This window comes from Mustelus asterias, chromosome 4 (assembly GCF_964213995.1).
Source record: "Mustelus asterias chromosome 4, sMusAst1.hap1.1, whole genome shotgun sequence".
Lineage (NCBI taxonomy): Eukaryota > Metazoa > Chordata > Chondrichthyes > Carcharhiniformes > Triakidae > Mustelus > Mustelus asterias.
Genome location: NC_135804.1, coordinates 77,791,121 through 77,814,373, shown reverse-complemented (window position 1 = coordinate 77,814,373; position 23,253 = coordinate 77,791,121). Strand labels below are relative to the sequence as shown.

General features: G+C 43.8%; 1 protein-coding gene across 5 annotated transcripts in view; it reads right to left on the bottom strand.

The window, feature by feature from the left end:
- The window catches only part of LOC144492792 (sodium- and chloride-dependent neutral and basic amino acid transporter B(0+)-like), a 73,615-nt gene that overhangs the window by 9,533 nt on the left and 40,829 nt on the right, over nucleotides 1-23,253 (bottom strand). For all 5 annotated transcript variants that reach the window (XM_078211218.1, XM_078211214.1, XM_078211216.1 and 2 more), the window contains 5 exons: nucleotides 11,953-12,091; nucleotides 11,016-11,148; nucleotides 4,028-4,168; nucleotides 3,224-3,452; nucleotides 761-886 (listed from right to left, as the gene is read on the bottom strand). In XM_078211218.1, the coding sequence (XP_078067344.1) occupies nucleotides 761-886; nucleotides 3,224-3,452; nucleotides 4,028-4,168; nucleotides 11,016-11,148; nucleotides 11,953-12,091 (768 nt within the window). The remainder of the gene's footprint in view (nucleotides 1-760; nucleotides 887-3,223; nucleotides 3,453-4,027; nucleotides 4,169-11,015; nucleotides 11,149-11,952; nucleotides 12,092-23,253) is intronic.

Genomic DNA, 23,253 nt, shown 5'->3' with positions numbered 1-23,253 from the left:
CTTCAAATGTGCTATGTTATTTAAATGCCGATGTTAGCCTATTTAAAATAAACAAGTTGATGCCGATTAAGCGGAGAATAGTCACAAAGGAGCACGTTCGTCCACTAACATCACAAACTGGAATTTCACGCCTATGCTATTAATCTGAGACTGGTGTAGAAATTTGTCACCCTAATTTTACAGGCAGGAAATGTAAGAGAGGTTAATATGGCAAACAATATTTGATGTTCATTCAGCAGCAGAAGTGAACTGCCACCTTGTTAGTGAAAGTCCCTGTTTAGGCATTCAGGATTTGGGCTGAAGCTAATATTAGCCTGTTTGGATATACAAAACAACAAGCCCATTGACTGCTTGAGGCTGCCTTGACACAGGGGGCAGAACTTTATGGCTTTGCTCATTCCGAAACCGTAAAATCCCGCCCAAGGTGAACAGACTTTCCCATTGTCCTCCCATCGCCCACTCCAATTCCTAAGGCGGGCATGGCGGTAAAATTCCGCCCAACGTGTTGGTAAATAACTTCAGCATATTCCACGCACACTAATGTAATATTCTCAGGTACTTGGAGGTCCACTGGGAATAGATAAACGACACTGGGAGACTAATTTCCCATGATCCTTGTAGTAGCCTCATTAGAGTCATGCAGCATAAGCAGCACAAGGATTGTGCACCAGTTCAGACATAATCACATTCCTCGGGTTTTACAACCTCCTTTCTCTAAAAATGGAAAGAGAGTGGTTAAATAAAGTAATGTCACTCTTACCAAAACCTGCAAACAGAGTGCTGAGTCCGAGAGTGACCAACATAAAGAAAAATAAAGTGGACCATAAAGGTGCCCACGGCAACTGTGCAAGGGCTTCAGGGTAGGCAATGAAAGCCAAACCAAAACCTAAACAGTGGATAAAAGTAAATGGACAAAATCAATGGTGTTTACAAAAAAAGTGCTGAAAACTGATAGTATTTATTTATTTAAAATCCATACATTGATTTCATAGAATCCCTACAGTGCATCAGCTTTCCGAAAGAGCCCAACCCCTTGCCCTATCCCTGCAACCCCCCCACACATATGCCATGGCTAATCCACCTAATTTACATAACTAAAGGGTAATTTAGCATAGCCAATCCACCTAATCTGCACATTTTTGGACTGTGGGAGAAAACCAGAGCACCCAGAGGAAGCCCACGCAGACACGGGGAGAGCGTGCAAACTCCACGCAGACAGTTACCCGAGGCTGGAATTGAACCTGGGTCCCTGGCACGGTGAGGCTGCAGTGCTAATGACTGAGCCATCATGATGCCCTTCCACTCTAAATTATTAAAATGGATAACATTTTGTTCAGCATTTGTATTTTAGATTTTCTCATCGAGGTGAGGAATATCTGTGATGGAGAAAGAGGTAGTTTCCATTTATCAGACCCAGTTTCTTACAGTTGTCTAAACAAAAATAATGGGGGCTTTATTTGGCTCAGCAATGGCTGAACTACAGGGCTGAGGGAATGACTGAGAGGTCTAGCATGAAGAAGGCTTTGGATGGAGGCACTTCCTGCCCGAAGTGTAATTTAATTGTATTTCGGGCTTCTTCCAAGCAGGTTCAATCTTGCCGCCAGCCTAAAAATTGAGATGAAGAAGGAAGTGGTCCTTAAGTGACCATTAATTTGTACTTAAGTGCCTCATTTGGGCCAACGGTGGATTCCCCTTCCAATGCCTTGCTTACCACAGCATAAAATCGCTGTAGGTCGGGGCAGGTAGGAACCTGGAGGCAATTTCATTCCTTCAATTTCATGCCCACATCCCTTAATTTTGTGCATGGCACATTGCTGTCAGTAAATTGGTGGTAGAGTGAGTGAAGGTGGTCAATGGGGTGCCAATCATGTGGCTACTTGTCCTGGATGGTGTTGGTTCCTTGGGTGTTGTTGGAGGACTTGACAGGGTTGAAGCTGAGGAGTTGATTCCTCTGGCTGTAGAGTCTAAGAACCATGGCCAGGATTTTCTGGCCCCATTGTAACGGGACTCACCACGGGAGATTTGACGGGGTAGCAAATAGATTTTTGGTGGCACTGGATGAACCGGCAGAAGGTGAGGCTGGAAGATACCACCATAAAGATAAAGGGGTCAATCGTTTAGGACTGAGTGCAGCTTCTGCACTCGGAGTTGTAAATCTTTGGGATTCTGTGCACTCGGAGCTATGGATGCTCAGTCAGTGAATACATTGAAATCTATGGGATCAGTCGATTTCTGGACACTAAGCGAATTGACAGATATGCTGATTGGACAAAGCAGTGGTTCTGAGGTAAAAGTTCAGCTATACTCCTATTGAATGATGGAGCAGTCTTGAAGGGTTGTTTAACTGATTCCTGGCCCTGTTATGTTTCATAAATTATCATTGCTAATTGACTATCTATGCAAAGGTTAATTTTTGGCTCTCTCTCTATATATATATATATATGTATAATATAGTTTTAATACTATGTATATAGTATACCTATACACAACAGTATTTTAGATATCAACACTGGGTCAGTCAGTAGCTGCGCTCTTCCTTCCCGGTATGAAGATCGTCAGTTCCAGCTACACACAGAGACTGAAGCAGTTTGAGATGACAGGGAGTATGAGGCCCTTTACCCCAATGGGAAATCTGCAACATGTTAATATCAGAACCTCGGTATCAATTTACCCCAGGGTTTAGTGTTGATTATACAAGCATGATGAGGACTCCGAGGATATGATTGCAATTCCAGTATATAAAAACCCAACACAAGATGGGATTTTGCTGAGTTGGGGACATTGAGGGAAAACGTTGAGAAGTATCAATCTCAAAACATTCAAGCTCATTATTCAGCTCCAGTCCTGATTCACTCTAATCCAAACATCGTGTGTTATTCCAAGGCCTGAACACAGAATTACTGCTATGGATTTAAATGCTGATTATTATGTCTGTACAGTGGAACAAATTGTGTCTAATTTCATATCCAAAGGTTGTGAGATGGTTAAAGTTGTCTGAGTCTGGTAGCTTCCCATTAATGCCTAGACTTGTTTGAGATTTACAAGCAGTTGATTAGTCAGTGCAGTGCTTATGTTTGGAAACTTCAGTAAGCTTATATCAAATTATTTTCAGTTCTAAACTACTGGATCCATATATTACCAACAGAATGGGAAGGCTGAGGTTCTTTTATCTCTATATTAGAAACATTTTAACAGAAGACAGTAATTTGATGCCTGCATTTACCTGACTGTGCAACCTCGGAAACAGGCTTGTCTTGTACATGAGCCATGTGTCCCAGGATGGAGAAAATGGCGAATCCAGCAAACACACTCGTAGCACAGTTAACAACACAAACAATGATGGTGTCTTGGTAACAGTTGTTGTGGAACTTGTTGTAGGATGACAGTGTGATTAAGCCTCCCCAGCTGATGGAGGTGGAGTAGAAAATTTGGATTGCAGCATCTTTCCAGACCTGGCAAATAGAAATGGACAATTACTCAGCACCAGGGGATATCAATAAATACCTTGCCATAATTTTGATTGTCCTCTTACATATTACTGTATTACAATTAAATGACCCACACACATGGTTTAAGACACCATTTCAATGAAAAATGTTATTTTTTAACCTGTTACAGGTGACTGTATTGAAACAGATATCAAAAAGTATTTGTCAGCCACTGCACTTCATTATGATCCCATGACATCTTTCCATACCCATCATGCCCCATCTTGTCTCCCACCATCTATCTTGCCCCATCTTTTTCTGCCCCATCGCATTTTATTCCATTTTATTTATTTTAATCTGTTACCATCTGGAAGCAAAAAATCATAAATTAACCACCCTGGCTTATCCCAAGAATTGAGGTAAAACTTTCACCTGATTCCCTTGAACTTAAAAGCAATGATTAAAATCTGGCCTCGAGGTGAAGAATCCCAAAGCAACACGCTGGGTTTTAACGGATTGTCTCCAACATTAAGGGATAAGTAAACAAAAACCTGGAACAGTTTGACTCAAAATTCTATGGATTATCCTGATATGTTTACCTCAGCATCAGCCAGTTTGGAGAAGTCTGACTGGCTTCCAATGTAGAATTCGATTCCTTTATAGGCTCCCTTCAGGGTAAGACCTCGGATCAGGAGTATGGTCAGAACCACATAAGGGAATGTCGCAGTGAAATAAACCACCTGACCATGGAAAATTGTTAGATTTTCTTGTATTGTTGGTACAATATTCACAGTATTAAACACAAGTAAATGGATAACTAACAGCAGAGAGTGATCCAAAAGACAATTAGGGGAGTCAATGTGAAAGATATATTTAAAACTGAGCTTCAAGTTAGAACCAAATTTAAATTGTACAATACTATTTACATGATTGAGGAAAGTAACACATTTATTCAGAAGAATTGAACTCAGTGTGATGAATATATTTCATTCTTCACATTTACTCCTCAGATTTCTTTGTCATTCTCATTGTCCAGACAAATCTAATTTCACTCAAATAAAACCCTGACCCCAATCTGCTCAATCACTGAGCCAGTCCTGCCCAGCCTTCCAGAGCAATTGGAAATTCACCCAAAATCCCTGTATCAGTGACTGAAATCCTTCGAATGAGGGGCACGTTTCAGGGTTTTGGCAGAATTGCTGCTGTTCTTTCGCTCAAGAGAAAGATCTTCAGATCTCACTCAGGCCTGAAGTGCTCATGAATTATGGATCCATGCGATTTGATTTATTATTGTCACATGTATTGTGATACAGTGAAATGTATTGTTTCTTGCGCACGATTCAGACAAAGCATACCACTCATAGAGTACATAGGCGAGTAGGAAAGGAGAGGATGCAGAATATAGCATTACAATCATGGCTGGGGTGTAGAGAAAGATCAGAGAACAAGAGTAAAAGATAGAATTAGAGGTTATGCTGGAAACAGGTCAAAAGAAGTCACCTCGCTCCAGCGCATTTAACATTGACAACTAAACCTCTATTTCATAGAATCTTTAATGCAATTAACATTGCAAGGTGCTTCAGAGAAGCATTATCAAACAGAGTATGACACCGGGATTTTCTAGCCAAGCATACCCTAAGACCGGAAATTCCCACCTGAGGTCAATGGACCTTTACATGGTCCGGTGAATTTCCTGTCCCACCTGGGTGAAAATTCCACCCAGAGTCACATAGGCTATTAGTTTTCTCAGGCTGAGACTTCCGCTTCTATCTCAGAGGAAGTCCAATCTCTGGGATCTGCTAGTCAATCAAATGGGAATGGTGGCCATTGTAGGATTGCAACCAATCTCCAACAAAGAGTCTTCCTACAGCTGGAAAATAAGATGATAAAGGTCACATGGAGGGAGTGGTGGGGGACAGGGGTTTCACTGGGTCAATCTGAAAGGACATAGTGAAGAAGCGGGGTGGCTGTCATCAGGAGGGCAGATAAACAACAATTAAGGGAGTGGGGATTGGCATGTACCATGGTGGGGGCACCTCCATTGGGAATAGAATGGACTCCACCCCACTCACAGCATGCAGCAAGTTGCCAAGGGCAGCCTCACCAACATGGTTTGGACAGTCATCTCACTGCTGGTCAAGTATCAGCCACAGGAGGGAGCCCTGAAGTGGACATTACTTGGCATGTTAAGGATATCAATTGACCCATGGCTGGTTGGGTTACTTGATGCCTCTTCCATCCCTGGTAAAGTACCAGTGGAGGAGGACAGGCAACAGGCATGGTGTGCCTGCCACGTCACCCAGTTTTATGCACTCTCCTGCCTGCCAGTCCACTCCCAGGGAGCACATGAAGCTCTGGCCATTAGTTTGTGAGCTGATGTAGGAGTGAAGTCAGGTGATGTTAAAGCTTTTTCTAATGAAAAGGCAAAAATATATGGTCAGAAGTTCATCTCAGTGTCAAAAGATAGTAAAGTTGCAGGCAGACTGGTTTAAGCTCAAACAGTTGCCAGGGAGAGGGAGAGTGTGGGATCTTGTGGATCAGCCTGCTGCCTGACCAGAAATTCCACACCCAAAGTCAATGGATCTTTTGCTGGCCCATCAAATTTTCCATTCTACCCACAATAATTCCTATAGAGGGTGAGATGGAAAATTTAGGCCATCAAGTCGGCCATTAGGAAACAGAGAATGGAGCTGGGACCAAAGACATTGCTTATACTTAATATTTAATTGGAGGAAATTTCCAGTCATCCAGTATTGTCTGATAATTTTTTTATTCATTCATGCGATGTGGGTGTCACTGGCTGGACAAGCAATTATTGCCCATCCCTGAGGGCATTTAAGAGTTAACCACATTGTTGTGGATCTAGAGTCACATGTGGGCCAGACCAGGTAATGGTGAAAGTGAACCAGATGGGTTTTTACGACAATCAGCAATGGTTTCATGATCATCATTAGACTTTTAATTCTAGACTGTTATTGAATTCAAATTTCACCATCTCATGTGGTGGCATTTGAGCCTGGGTTCCTGAGCCTTACTCTGGGTCTCTGGATTACTCATCCAGTGACAATACCACTATGCTTTACTTTTTAGTTATTGAAAAGTCAAGGCTGATGAGTTAAATCCAGCTGTCATCAGCACACTTATGAAAACAACACAATGCTTTTGGAATTGTGGCATAGCGGTTAGTACTGCTGCCTCACAGCGCCGGGGATCTGGATTACATTCTGGCCTCGAGTCACTAACTGTGGGGAGTTTGCACGTTCTCCCGTGTCTACGTGGGTTTCCTCCGAGTGCTCCGGTTTCCTCCCACAGTCCAAAAATGTGCAGGTTAGGTTGATTGGCCAAGCTAAATTGCTCCTTAATGTTAGGGGGTTTAGCAGGGTAAATATGTGGGGTTACGGGGATAGGGTCTGGGTGGGATTTTTGACAATGCTTGATGGGCCGAATGGCCTCTTTCTGCACTGTAGGGATTCTATGATTAAGCAGCAGCACGCAGATGAAAAATAGGAGAGCTCCAAGGTTAAATCACAGGGAAAACTCCCTGCATTTCTTGGACAGACATTTTTAACATCAACTGTGCATAAACTAGCCCATAAATGATTCATAAATTCTGTTTTGATTTTGCAGATATCTGCAATTTGTCACTCATGTTTCTATACTCATTCTTGTAGTATGCCTTTGAGGGACAGCAACATTTTGGTTAGCAGGTGAGCGTGTGTTCGAACTGCACCCACTGACAATCAAGAAGCCAACTTAAATTAATTAAGGAGCAGTTGACTGGGATTTTATGTTGCCTATTTGCCTTTATGGTTGGCGGGCAGTCTGATTGGCTTTTTTGTTTAAGCTGAAGCCTCGACCCAGAGTGGGATGAAAGGTCAGGGCTTGAATAAAATGAACAAATGCATCTGGGGACTGAGGTTTGTGTATGATAGTGCTGTCCAGTCACTCGTGGCACAGCTATTCTGCTGCTATTTATAGTTTACATGTCAGCAGCTCCTTCAGACAACCCGACAGTGGCTGTCCCCCACACGCTCCCTTTCTCACAGTTACCCTCATTCCGCCCTCCCTGGCAGCATTCAGCTGTTCACAGAGCATGTTTCACACTGTATGTACAGTAATTAGCCAGTCAGTATAATATCGTGTTAACAATATGATCCTAGCACCAGTGGGTTTCACATACGTTCCTGTCCGTGCTGACTTCAGGTATAAAATTCAAGCCATGGACTACATTGGAAAACCAGTTCAGAATCAGGTGAAACTTCCATATTCATCGACTAGAGTAAATGCCATTTCAATAACAGCCTGCAGAATCCATAGGCCACTTCATCAACAGATTCAGAGTAAAGGGTACATACTGGGATTTTTCAAACACAGAGCTAGGAAACAGAGTTGTTGAGTTGATTACATCCACTCCCATGGAAGAATTCCAGGAACATCTACGAGACAAGCCCAAAATGTACAGTATCAAAGAGCTGCTCAAGGATGCGCTTTGACCCAGTTACTAAAACACTCAACCCTAGCAAGAAATTTGGAAGGATCAGCACCAGGCATACCTAAAAATGGGATATTAATTTGGTGAAGCTACAATACAGGACTACTTCTGTGCAAAACAGCATAAGCAGCAATTAATAGAGAGCTAAATGATTCTACAACCAATTGATCAGATCCAAGCTCTGCAGACCTTCCACAGCTAGTCATGATTAGTGGTGGACAATTGAACAATTCACTGGAGGAGGAGGCTCCACAAATATCCTCATCCTCAATGATGGAGGAGCCCAGCATATCAGTGCAAAAGATAGAATTGAAGCATTCACAACAATCTTCAGCTATAAGTGCTGAGTGGATTATCCATCTTGGTTTCCTCTGGAGGTCCCCAGCATCATAAATGTCAGTCTTCACAATTCAATTCACTCCATGTGATATCAAGAAATTGCTGAAGATATTGGATGCAGCAAAAGCTATGGACTCTGGAAATATTCCAGCACTGGAACTGAAGATTTGTGCTTCAGAACTTCCAGCATCCTTAGCCAAGCTGTTCCGGTACAGATAGAATACTGGTATCAACCCCGGCAATGTGGAAAATTGCCCAGGTATGTCCTAGATACACGAAACAGGATAGATCCAACCTGGTCAATTACTGCCCCATCAGTCTATTCTCGATCATCAGTAAAGTGATGGAAGGGTGGTTCAAGCAGCACTTACTCAGCAATAACCTGCTCATAGATGCTCAGTTTGGATTCCACCAGGGTCATTCAGCTCCTGACGTCATTATATCCTTGGTTCAAACATTGCCAAAAGAGCTGAATGCCAGAAGTGAGAGTGACTGCCCTTGGCAGTCATTCTCAAGGCAGCATCAAGGCAGCATTTGACAGGTATGGCATCAAGGAGTCCGAGCAAAACTGGAGTTAATGGGAATCAGGGGGAAAACTCTCCACTGGTTGGAGTCATACAAAAGAAGATAGTGGTGGTAGTTGGAGGTCAATCATCTCAGCTCCAGGACATCACTGCAGCAGTCCCTCAGGGTAGTGTCCTGGGCCCAACTATCTTCAGCTGCTTCATCAATGATTTTCCATCATCATAAGGTCAGTAGTGGGGATGTGCACTGATGATGGTGTTCAGCACCATTTGTGACTCCTCAGATACTGAAGCAGTTCATGTCTAAATGCAGCAAGACCTAGGCAGGCTGAGCTGACAAGTAACATTTGTGTCACTCAGGTGCCAGGCAATATTGATCTTCAACGAGAGAAGATCTAACCATCGCCCCTTAATATTCAATGCCATGACCATCACTGAATCCCCTACTATCGACATCCTGGAGGTTACCATTGACCAGAAATTGAACAGGACTGGCTAAATAAATATTGTGGCTACCAGAGCAGGTCAAAGGCCAGGATTTCTGCGGTGAGTAACTTACCTCCTGACTTACCAAAGCCTGTTCACTATGTATAAGGCACAAGTCAGAAAGTGCAATGGAATAATCTCCACTTGCCTGGATAAGCGCAGCTCAAAGAACACTCAAAGGGCGGCCCAGTGGCACAGTAGTTAACACTGCTGCCTCACAGTGCCAGGGATCTGGGTTCAATTCCAGCCTTGGGTGTCTGTCAGTGTGGAGTTTGCAGAATCTCCCCATGTCCACGTAGGTTTCTTCTGGGTGCTCCGGTTTCCTCCCACAGTCCAAGGATGTGTAGGTTTCACATGGATTAGCCAGGTGAAATTGTCCTTTAGTTTTCCAGGATGTATAGGTTAGAGAGATTAGTGGGGTAAATATGTGGGGTTATGGGGATAGAGCATGGATAGGATGCTCTGTTAGAGAGTCGGTGCAGGCTTGATAGGCCAAACGGTCTCTTTCTGTGCTGTAGATAAGCTTGACACCATCCAGGACAAAGCAGTCCACTTGATTGCTGTCCCTTCCACAAACATTTAGTCTCTCCTCCTCTGATGCACAGTGTCAGCCGTGTGCACCATCTACAAGATGCACTGCAGCAATTCACTAAGCTTCCTTAGGCTGCACCTTCCAAACCCACTACCACTACCGAGTAGAAGGATAGGAACAGCAGATACCTAGGAACTCCACCACCTGGAAATTCCTCTCCAAGTCACTCACCAGCCTGATTTGAAAACATACCACCATTCCTTCACTGTCGCTGGGTAAAAATCCTGGAAATCCCTCTCTGACAGCACTGTTCACCTCAGCAGTTCAAGAGGGCAGCTCACCACCATCTTCTGAAGGGCAACTGGGCAAGTGACACCCACATCCCGTAAACTAATTTTAATTTTAAAAAAACGTATTATACATAAAGGTGCAACAGTGAGAGACACCGAGGACAAAACAAACTCATTTTTGATCCTCAACAATCGTACAGTCCTTCTGCATCAAGGACAAGATCCAAGAATGACAATGGCACAGATCATTCTGAGCAATTAAAGAAGACTCCATACAAGCTTACCATTACTAGATCTGGGCATTTACGTTTTAGTTTCATAGATGCATCAGTTGTATGAACAGAGGTAATGGTAACTAAACATGCACATGTAATATAAATAATTATACTTCTTTGCAAGAGGGAAAAGTATCTTTATAAAGGAAGATGGTGTACTATGCTTTCAAGGGATGTCAGCATGACACCGCTGGTAGGGAAGTGTGTCATGTCTTAGAATTATAGAAACCCTACAGTACAGAAAGAGGCCATTCGGCCCACCGAGTCTGCACCGACCACAATCCCACCCAGGCCCTACCCCCATATCCCTAAATATTTACCCACTAATCCCTCTAACCTATACATCTCAGGACACTTAGGGCAATTTTTAGCATGGCCAATCAACCTAATCTGCACATCTTTGGACTGTAGGAGGAAACCGGAGCACCCGGAGGAAACCCACGCAGACACGCAGAGACATAACAGTGACAGTCTTAGATTCACTTTTGCTTCTGAGCAGAGCACACAAATACAGCTCTGTTATTAAGGTTTCCAAACTTTCCACCTCGGTATAAATGTGCCTTGTATTAATAACTGAACCCGCAAAACGTTTCCACAATCCCTTACGAGCGATTGGTGCTTACACGTCACTCATCATCAACCATTTTACCTTTCCTGAAGATTTGATTCCATTCGATAACGCTGCCCCAACAATGAACCAGGCCAGAAGCAGACAGAGGGCTAGATACCAGACTATCTCCCCAGTCTCTTCCATTGAACTGCTCCGGTATAAAGCCACTTTACTAAATAAAATGTCAACAGAAATACTCATACAAGAATGCGGTTCATTATACACATGCATTATTAGATTCAAGTGCCAAAGTATTTAGTTAAATAGACATGGGGATTTGAATAATATTCAATTTAACAGAATCAGTTTTACCTTTAAAAGTGAATTTTTGGCAAGTATGGAGAATAATTTTTATATCCTTCAGGATTTATCCACTCTATTTTTATCAGTTTTACTTAAAATGCAAAACGGTGAGTGCTGGTGAGATTCTCTGGAAAGCTGATTTGATTTGAAGGATTTCCTGTCAGTGCTTCACTGACTGCCTTACATTGCACTGTTAAAACTATCTGGGTTAGTCACTGTGTCTCCCAATGAATTCAGCTCCTTCATATTGTTAAACATGGTCCCTGCTCCCAGACACTTTCCCCAACTCAGTTCCCAGGTCTCTGGGTTAAACATAATACTGGATTCAATTACACAGGGAAAGGGATATCACTCACTGATAATTTGAATTATTTAACGTTTAGAAATTCTGGTCATGAATCTAATTTCTTGAGGAAGTAAATATAGATGTTCAATAAAGTTATCACTGTTAAAGTAAATTTTTGCTATTAGAAACCAAAGAGCTGATAACTAATTAAAGGGCCCGTGTTGTGATGTCATTTTGTAACAAGTGTATGATGTAAATAGCACCTCTATCTAAATCAAACAGCTTTTCACTCATTAAGCAGGACATTCCCCCAACGAATCTTCCCAAGAGATCTACTGGTACAGCTGTGCAGGTTATAGGTGCAGCTACCTGTCGTCATTTACTTACTCCCAGTATTGCTCACTTGGACCCTGGTGAGGAAGGTAGATTTCTGATCCATTTGGACAAGTTTCATTGTTTACATGCAGCCATGTTGTATTAACGATTTCAAAATATCCATCACCCAGAGTGAGGTTACAGAGTGGATCTAGAAAATGGGGAATGTGTTTTAGAATTACATTTCACTGGGAATGAGGCTGTCATTTCTAGTGATATCATCAGGGTCACTGTTTCACTCTGAATCAGTCCAATCCCTTTTATTACAATGGGGAGGTTACAAAGGGGTTAGAACAATAGAGTACAGTATGTACACTGCACTCACAACACAGTCCAGATCTGGTGCTCACACTGTATGTAACGGTAGATTTTATTCAACATATGTATAATGCTACTATCCAGATTAAGATATTGAAGTCAGTGAGGAAGACATTGCCTGAGTGAAACACAGATTGAGTGAGTATATTTGGGAATTTGGTTTAAAGTGGGAATTCAGGGCACAGGGGAAAGAGATGCTGTAGGAAAGGTTTATTGCAAGAAGTATAACTTTGTGCTGGGAGTTGGGAGTTAGGAAAGGAAAGAAAAGAGGTGCTCTTTTGCTTTTTGCTTTCTGACTTTCTCAGACTTCAGGAAATTCTCTTACTCTGCTACAGGAGAAGAAGCTACTTATTTGGTGAGTATCTAGTGACTGCGATTTAGTCTATTCCTAAGGTTCAAAATAGCAACTAAAATAAAATATATCAAAGCAAAAGTAAAATATGTAATTTAATAAAATAATTAATTAGTTAAATAGAAAACATTAAGGATGGCAGCACAGGTGATGTGTCACAGCTGCAGCATGTGGGTGCTCCTAGATGTCAGTTTGATCCAGGGCAAACATGTCCGCAGTAAATACAAACTGAACTACAGTCATGGCGATCAATCAGAGAAGGGGAAAGTTATCTGGATTCTTTCTACTAGGAGGTAGTCACACCTCTTCGGACAGGGACAGGAGAGTGTGACTGTGAGCGGGTCAGGTAAGGGGACTCAGAGGGCTGGAGCACAGGAGCCACAGCGTTCACAATTGTCCAACAGGTTTGAGATTTTTCCAGCTTGTTTGAATGAGAGCGGGTGCTGCAGGGTGGATGTGCTGACTGACCATGGCACCGTGGTACAGGAAGCCATTCAATGCGGGGAGCAAAAAGGAATGTAGTGATAGTAGGGGACAGTATAGTTAGAGAGATTGACATTGTTCTCTGCAGCAAAGAATAAGAGTCCAGAAGGCTGTGTTGCCTGCCCAGTGCCAGGGTTTAGGACATCTGTTTTGGGCTGGAGAGAAACTTGCAGTGGGAGGGGAAGGAACCAGTTATTGTGGTCCATGTAGGTACCTGCGACATGGGCAGGATAAAGAAGGAGGTTCTGCATATTCGACATGAATACCTAGGCATAACACAAATCAGATCAGAAAGATGGATGTGTGGCTCAAAGCCTGGTGTGGGAGAAATGGGTTCTGATTGATGGGGCACTGACAGTACTGGGGAAAGTGGGATCTGTACTACTGGGATGGTCTGCACCTGAACCGTACTGAGACTGGTACTTTTGAGAGCTGCACAATTAAGGAAGGAAAGAGGGTTTAACCTAAGTAGTGGGAGCAAGGTATCAAATCTAGGAAGATATGGTAAATCAAAGAGTAGAGACAAGGCAAAAGAGAAAGGTATAATTATGGAAAATGTAAAACAGACCATGACGAGAAGAGATAGCAAAATAAATCTAACAGTAAATCAACAGATAGTCATAGAGATTATAAAAGGAATAAAAGGATATCGAAATAATTAGCTGAACTGACAGTGCACAAAGAAATAAATAAGCACAATTTAGTAACTATTACTGAGACATGGTTGCAGGAGGACATGAATTGGACCTGAATTTTGAAGGGTACAGGATATTTAGAGGAAACAGGAAGCGAGGAAAAGGAGGAGCGGTAGCTCTGTTAGCTAATGATGATATTACTACAATAGAGATGGAAGATCCAAGTTCAGGAAACCAGGATGTGGAAGCAGTTTGGGTAGAAATGAGAAGTGGTAAATCAAGAAGTCACTTAGAATCATAGAATCATATAGTGCAGAAGAAGCTCTTTGGCCCATCGAGTCTGCACTGACATATTAGAAACACCTGAATTCCCACCTAATCCCATGTGCCAGTGTTTGGCCCATAGCCCTGAATGTTATGACATGCCAAGTGTTCATCCAGATACTTTTTAAAGGATGTGAGGCAACTCATATCTACCACCCTCCCAGGCAGAGCATTCCAGACCTTCGCCACCCTCTGGGTACACATCCCTCACATCCTCCTTAAACCTATGGACCATGCAAAGGTCCACTGACCTCAGGTGGAAATTTCCAGCCATGGGGCGAGCGTGGTCAGAAAGTCCTGCCCTACGTTTTTAAACATAAATAAGGGCAATTATGAGGGCAGTTATGAGCTTATGAAAGCTGAGCTTTTGAATTAGCATATTAGGTTAAGGGCTAGGTCAATAGATATGCTGTGGCAGACGTTTCAGTTTGCACGGAATAGACATATTCCAAAGAGTAAGAAAAAGTCCAATAGACAGACCCGGCATCCAGGGTTAACTAGAAAGATTAAAGATACTGAAGACTGGGTGGTCATGTGGATACTGGGATGACACAGGTACAAAAGGGATCATGTGTCAGGAGCACAAGAGTGCTACCCTGGGTGTGGGTAGTCACACAGCAATTAAAAGCTGCTCGGTATTATCAATAAACTTTTATTGTTGCTAGTTTCTGATTGCCAGAAATTGCAACCCAACACTTCTGAGTGGTGTTAGGAGTTGACAGAATGATACAGGGACTTTGCTGCATCAACCCACTTGTGTTCGATGAAAACATTGCAAGCAACTGGACAAAATGCAAAAAGGAATGGTGCATCTATTGTGGTGCCAGCCTATCAGACAAATCAAAGAAGGTACAGTTGTACATTCTCTTAAATTTAGTGTGTCCTAAGGTGTTCGAGAAGTGTGAGTCTTTTGTTTTCCCGTTGGAGGAAGAGAAGCCCAAGATATGAGAAGTGGGTCTGAGACTATGGGCAGAATTTTCCCATCCCGCCTGCCACAGGAATCAAAATGGGCGGGGGCGGACCATGCAAAGGTCCGCTGACCTCGGGCGGAAATTTCCAGCCTTGGGGGGAAAGGACGACCCCAAGATATTGCTCAAAAAGTTTGATCACATATGCATGTCAGTAAAGAACATTATGTTGAATACACAGGTGTTTAATTCTACCAACCAAATATTTGATGAATCTATTCAGTCGGACACTGCAACTCTAAAAATCTGAGCAAAGAAGTGTATGTTTGGACCCTCACAGAGCTAAGTGAAAGATCACATTGTGTGTAGGGTCAGTAGTGATGTTGTCTGCTTCTTCACAAGAAAGATTTAATGTTGGAATCAGCATCGGTATCTGTATGCTAAATGAGCAATCAGAAAGGATCTGCAAAGAGTTAAGATGGGAAACAAAGGGCGGAGTTTTCTGGTCCCGCTCGCCCCAAGACTGGAAAGATTCGCCTGAAGTCAATGGACCTTTGGTGGTTCCCGCCCACTATGATTCCCGTGGTGGGCGAGACAGGAAAATTTGGCCCAAAGGTTTTCACAGTACAAAGCACACACTAATCCAATTGCGTCAGCCATTATTCACAGAACAGAACTACATGTCTGGCATTTGGTAAACGGTGTAACAAATGCGGCAAATGGTAGCATTTTGTGAAATGCCCCCAGATCCAAGCCAGAGCAGCCTGCACATCCCACCAACCACATTGCAGCCTGTCACTGCTCCAGGTTCCAGAGCATGACCAGGCTAAATGAATTGGACCTCAGTCAGAGTAACCAAGGCACTGAGCCTCCAACACTCTACTGTAAGAACAAAGAACAATACAGCACAGGAACAGGCCCTTCGGCCCTCCAAGCCTGCGCCGTTCATGTGCCCAACTAGACCATTCGTTTGTATCCCTCTACTCCCAGTCTGTTCATGTGGTTATCTAGATAAGTCTTAAACGATCCCAGTGCGTCCGCCTCAATCACCCTGCTTGGCAGTGCATTCCAGGCCCCCACCACCCTCTGTGTAAAATACGTCCCCCTGACATCTGTGTTGAACCTTGCCCCTCTCACCTTGAACCTGTGACCCCTTGTGTTCGTCACCTCCGACCTGGGAAAAAGCTTCCCACTGTTCACCCTATCTACGCCCTTCATAATTTTATACCCCTCTATTAGGTCGCCCCTCATCCTCCGTCTTTCCAGGGTGAACATCCCCAGTTTACCCAATATCTCCTCATAGCTCAGACCCTCCATACCAGGCAACATCCTGGTAAACCTTTTCTGTACTCTCTCCAAAGCCTCCACATCCTTCTGGTAGTGTGGTGACCAGAACTGGATGCAGTATTCCAAATGTGGCCTAACCAACGTTCTATACAGCTGCAACATCATATGCCAACTTTTATATTCTATGTCCCGTCCAATAAAGGCAAGCATGCCATATGCCTTCTTGACCACCCTCTCCACCTGTGCTGCCACCTTTAAGGATCTGTGGACTTGTACACCCAGGTCCCTCTGTGTGTCTATACTCCTGATGGTTCTGCCATTTATTGTATAGCTCCCCCTTACATTAGATCTACCGAAATGCATCACTTTGCATTTATCTCATTTAGCCTATCTATATCCTGCTGTATTCTCTGACAATGTTCATCACTATCCGCAACTCCAGCAATCTTTGTGTCGTCCGCAAACTTACTGATCACACCAGCTACATCTTCCTCCAAATCATTTATATACATCACAAACAGCAGAGGTCCCAGTACAGAGCCCTGCAGAACACCACTAGTCACAGACCTCCAACCGGAAAAAGACCCCTCCACTGTTACCCTCTGTCTTCTATGGCTAATCATGATGTGTAGTTGCCGGCATTGGACTGGGGTGAACACAGTAAGAGTTTTAACAACACCAGGTTAAAGTCCAACAGGTTTGTTTGGTAGCAAGCTAATGGTATTTGCTACCAAATAAACCTGCTGGACTTTAACCTGGTGTTGTTAAAACTCTTTCTATGGCTAAGCCAGTTCTCCACCCATCTAGCTAGCTTACCTTTATCCCGTGAGATTTAACCTTTTGCACCAGCCTGCCATGAGGGACCTTGTCAAACGCTTTACTAAAATCCATATAGACGACATCCACGGCCCTTCCCTCGTCAATCGTTTTTGTCACCTCCTCAGAAAACTCAACCAAATTTGTGAGGCATGACCTCCCTCATACAAAACCATGCTGTCTATCGCTAATGAGATTATTCAGTTCTAAATGCGCATGTATCCTGTCTCTAAGAATCGTCTCCAACAATTTCCCTACCACGGACGTCAAGCTCACCGACCTATAATTACCCGGGTTATCCTTGCTACCCTTCTTAAATAACGGGACCACATTTGCTATCCTCCAATCCTCTGGGACCTCACCTGTAAGAAGTCTCACAACACCAGGTTAAAGTCCAACAGGTTTATTTGGTAGCAAATACCATAAGCTTTCGGAGCACTGCTCCTTCGTCAGATGGAGTGGAAATGGAGTAGAAGGAGCAGTGCTCCGAAAGCTTATGGTATTTGCTACCAAATAAACCTGTTGGACTTTAACCTGGTGTTGTGAGATTTCTTACTGTGTTTACCCCAGTTCAACGCCGGCATCTCCACATCATGACCTCACCTGTGACCAGTGAAGAGACAAGGATTTCTGTTAGAGGCCCAGCAATTTCATCTCTTGCCTCCCTGAGGAGTCTAGGATAGATGCCATCGGTCCTGGGGATTTGTCTGTCTTAATGTTTCCTAAAAACCCTAACACTTCCTCACTTGTAATTGAGATTTTTTCTAACGAGTATCAACTCCATCATGGAGAAGGGTGAGATTTTCACCATTTTAAACATGGCCTGCAGCAATCCAAAACTTAAGGTAAAGATTGACACAGGAGCAAAGTGCAATGATCTGCCCAGGCAGTTGCTACAGGGAACCGACCCATATTCTGCACCAGATCCTAACATTCAGGTGGACCTCATGGCGTATGGTGGGCAAACTCTCCACACAGAAGGTTTGCTTCCAGTTTTACGTTGTCTACCAAAACGTGAAGTCACTGTTGGGTTTTCGGGACAGCATCACACTGGGGTTAATCCACCTTGGTCCAGATGTACACACTCTGCAGCACCAGGCTCCAGAAATAATAGAGTATGAAGACCTATTCAACTGTGACATCATTGGGAATCTACCTGTAATATATCATTTGAGGCTAGTTGATTCGATTCCACCTCTGAGATGTGCTCTGAGAAGGGTTTCCCTATGAAGCAGAAAGTAGCTGGTCAGCTGGAATGGATGATGACACTGAGTGTCATAACTCCCATCAGCGAGGCCACATTATGGGTTCCAGCAATGGTGGCTACAGTAAAGAAAGATGACACAGTCAGGATTGGCATTGACCCAGTTCACTTAAATAAGGCACTGCTCAGACCTCATCACTCTATGAAGGCAGAGGAACAGATGATAGCAGACATTCCCAATTCCAAGGTTTTCACCATTCTGGATGTGAACTGTGAGTTCTGGCAAATCTCGCACGATGAAGAATCCTTGAAACTCACTGCATTTATGTCTCTGGTAGGCAGATATTGTTTTCTCCATGAGTCCTATAGGATCCCCACTGGGGGTGAGGTTTACCAGTGATGCATGGAGCAACTCCTTCCAGGACAACTCTGAGAAACTATAGTCGATGGCATCCTGGTCGTACAATTGAGGAACACGATGCCCATCGTCTTTGTCTCGTCCTCGACAGAATCAGGACCAGACAGCTGAAGCTGAACCCTGCTAAATGCAGATTCAGGATCGATCAGGTTCCCTACTTGAGTCACTAACTCATAGCTGATGGTGTGAAGCCAGGTGTAGACAAGACATCGGCTTTACAACAGATGTCCATCCCCATGAACAAGCATGCTTTACAGATTTTTGCTGTTTGTAATATATATAAATGATTTCGAGGAAAATGTAACTAGTTGATTAGTACGTTTGCAGACGGCACAAAGGTTGGTGGGTTTGTGGATAGCAATGAGGACCATCAGAGGATACAGCAGGATATAGATCGGTTAGAGACTTGGGCGGAGAGATGGCAGATGGAGTTTAATCCAGACAAATGTGAGGTAATGCATTTTGGAAGGTCAAATACAGATAGGAAATATACAGTAAATGGCAGAACCCTCAAGAGTATAGATAGGCAGAAGGATCTGGGTGTACAGGGGCACAGGTCACTGAAAGTGGCAACGCAGGTGGAGAAGGTAGTCAAGAAGGCATACAGCATGCTTGCCTTCATCGGCCGGGGCATTGAGTTTAAAAATTTGGCAAGTCATGTTGCAGCTTTATAGTTAGACTGCACTTGGAACATAGTGTTCAATTCTGGTCACCACACTCCCAGAAGGATGTGGAGGCTTTGGAGAGGGTACAGAAAAGATTTGCCAGGATGTTGCCTGGTATGGAGAGCATTAGCTATGAGGAGAGGTTGGAGAAACTTTGTTTGTTCTCACTGGAATGCAGAGGTTGAGGGACGACTTGATAGAAGTCTACAAGATTATGAGGGGCATGTACAGAGTGGATAGTCAGAAGCTTTTTCCCAGGATGGAAGAGTCAATTACTAGGGGCATAGGTTTAAGGTGCGAGGAGCAATGTTTAAAGGAGATGTACGAGGCAAGTTTTTTACACAGAGGGTGGTGGGTACCTGGAACTCGCTGCTGGGGGAGGTAATGGAAGCAGATACGATAGTGAGTTTTAAGGGGTGTCTGGACAAATACATGAATAGGATGGGAATACAGGGATATGGCCTCCAGAAGGGTAGGGGATTTTAGTTCAGTCAGGCAGCATGGTCAGTGCAGGCTTGGAGGGCTGAAGGGCCTGTTCCTGTGGTGTAATTTCTTTGTTCTTTGCTCTTTGTTTCCGTGGTATAACAAATTATCTTTCTAGGTTCATTCCTTGTTACAGGGAGGTCACTGACCTCCTTTGTCTGCTCCTCCAGCAGAATGTTGAATAGTGTTGGCAGGAACATCACACAGTGGGTCTTCAACAGGCTCGAACAGAACCTCTCCAGCTCCGCGACAACACTTAAACATTCGAGCACCCCTACTCCTATCAGCAGACACCTCCCAACATGGACTTGGTGCAGTTGATATCCACAATGATAGAACAATAGCCTTTGCTTCAAGGGCCTTCACTGACACTGAGACTCGTTATGTTCAGATCAAGAAGGAACTCCTTGCTCTAGTCTTCGCCTGTCAGAAATTCCATCATTTCATATATGGTCATCCTGTAAGTGTTGAAACTGATCATCAGCCATTCATAACGATTCTAAAAAGCCTCTGCACAACTGCAGCTCATGATGCTAAAGCTACAGTGCTACAATCTCAGCATCATCTACAAACACAGTAAGGAGCTGTCCTTGGTGCTCTTTGCAGAGCCTTCCTATCCATCACTGACCAGACATGTTATGAGGAGCACATTGACATCATGACCATAGTGCCACCATAGAATCCCTACAATGCAGAAGAAGGCCATTTGGCTCATCAGGTCTGCACTAACTCTCGGACAGAACCCATACATTTCCCATGGCTAATTCACCTAACCTACACATCTTTGGACTGTGGGGGGAAAACAGAGCACCCGGAGGAAACCTGTTTAAAAAAGGAAATAGACAAAAGGCGGGTAACTACAGGCCGGTTAGCTTAATGTCTGTAAATGGGAAAATGCTGGAATCCATCATTAAAGAAGAAATAGCAGGCCATCTGGATAAGAATGGTTTGATTAAGCAGACGCAGCATGGATTCATGAGGGGAAAGTCGTGCTTGACGAACTTGTTAGATTTTTATGAAGATGTGACTAGTGCGGTTGACGGAGGGGAACCGGTGGATGCAGTGTTTTTGGATTTCCAAAAGGCGTTGATAAGGTGCCTCACAAAAGGTTGCTGAAGAAGATTGGGTCACACGGAGTTGGGGGTAGGGTGTTAGCGTGGATTGGGGATTGGCTATCCGACAGGAAGCAGAGAGTTGGAATAAATGGGTGCTTTTCTGGTTGGCAGTTGGTAACTAGTGGCATGCCGCAGGGATCGGTACTGGGGCCTCAACTATTTTATATAGACGATCAGGAGGAGGGGACTGAGTGTAGGGTAACAAAGTTTGCAGGCGACACAAAGGTAAGTGGAAAAGTGAATCGTGTGGAGGGCGTAGAAGGTCTGCAGAGAGATTTGGACAGGCTGAGTGAGTGGGTGAGGATCTGGCAGATGGAGTATAACGTTGACAAACGCGAGGTTATTCACTTTGGAGGAAATAATAGCAAATTGGATTATTATCTAAATGGAAAAAAATTGCAACATGCTACTGTGCAAAGGGACCTGGGAGTCCTTGTGCATGAGACGCAAAAACCCAGTCTGCAGGTGCAACAGGTGATCAAGAAGGCAAATGGGATGTTGGCCTATATCGCAAGGGGGATAGAATATAAAAGCAGAGATGTCTTGCTGCATCTGTACAGGGCATTGGTGAGGCCACAGCTGGAATACTGTGTGCAGTATTGGTCCCCTTATTTGCGGAAGGATATATTGGCTTTGGAGGGAGTGCAGAGAAGGTTCACCAGGTTGATACCAGAGATGAGGGGTGTTGATTATGAGGAGAGACTGAGCAGATTGGGTTTGTACTCGTTGGAATTTAGAAGGCTGAGGGGGGATCTTATAGAGACCTATAAGATAATGAAGGGGCTGGATAGGGTAGAGGTGGAGAGATTCTTTCCACTTAGAAAGGAAGCTAGAACTAGAGGGCACAGCCTCAAAATAAACGGGGGTCAGTTTAGGACAGAGTTGAGGAGGAACTTCTTCTCTCAGAGGGTGGTGAATCTCTGGAATTCTCTGCCCACTGAAGTGGTGGAGGCTACCTCGTTGAATATGTTTAAATCATGGATAGATGGATTCCTGATCGGGAAGGGAATTAGGGGTTATAGGGATCAGGCGGGTCAGTGGAACTGATCCACTTCAGATCAGCCATGATCTTATTGAATGGCGGGGCAGGCTCGAGGGGCTAGATGGCCTACTCCTGCTCCTATTTCTTATGTTCTTATAATCAAGCTCAAGGGACACATGGCATCTCCCAGAGGATAATGATGGACAACACTCGTCAGTTAATCTCCAGTGAGTTCAGGAACTTTGCACACACATGGGTTTTCAGGCACATCCTGAGTAGCCCCCTAAACCCACAGTCCAATGGCCTCGAAGAACGGGTGGTTCACTCAGCAAAGCAGCTATTTGTGAAATGTGCCCAAAATCACACAGATTATTATGCTGCACTCACTCCTTGCTTGCAAAACATATCGAGTCAGCACAGTGACTGTTCTCCAGGTGCATCAGGACTACAATCCCCAGTGCCAAGGTCCTCTGACAGCCAAACATCAAACCCAGTATGAGAGACATTCTCATCAAACTGTGTTGATGGGAAAAGAGGTATTACAATCGAAATGCTCATAAACTCTGCCCCTTCGAATATGCTCAGATGGTCATGTTCCATCTGACTAGACACAGCCATGACAGAGTGGCGGAGGTACATACCCTGTCTACATCAATGGGGATGAAGTAGAAATGGTCAAAAGCTTCAAGTTTTTAGGTGTCCAGATCATAAACAACCTGTCCTGGTCCCTCCAGGACACTATAGTTAAGAGAGCCCACGAACGCCTCTACTTTCTCAGAAGATTAAGGAAATTCAGCATGCCTGCTACGACTCTCACCAACATTTACAGATGCACCATAGAAAGCATTTTTTCTGGTTGTATCACTGCTTGGTATGGCTCCTGCTCTGTCCAAGATCACAACTGAAAAAGGGCTGAGAACAAAGAACAGTCCCTAACTCAAACCAGCCTCCCATCCATTGACACTGTCTACACTTCCTGCTGCCTCAGAAAAGCAGCCAACATAATTAAGGACGCCACACACCCCGGACATACTCTCTTTCACCTTCTGCCATTGGGAAAAAGATACAAAAGTCTGAGGGCATGTACCAACCGACTCAAGAACAGCTTCTTCCCTGCTGCCATCAGATTTTTGAATGGACCTACCTCGCATTAAGTTGATCCTTCTCTACACCCTTGCTATGACTGTAACATTACATTCTGCACTCTCTTCTTTCCTTCTCTATGTACAGTATGCCTTGTCAGTATAGCGTGTAACAAACAATACTTTTCACTGTATACTTATACATGTGGCAATAATAAATCAAATCAAATACACAGCCATG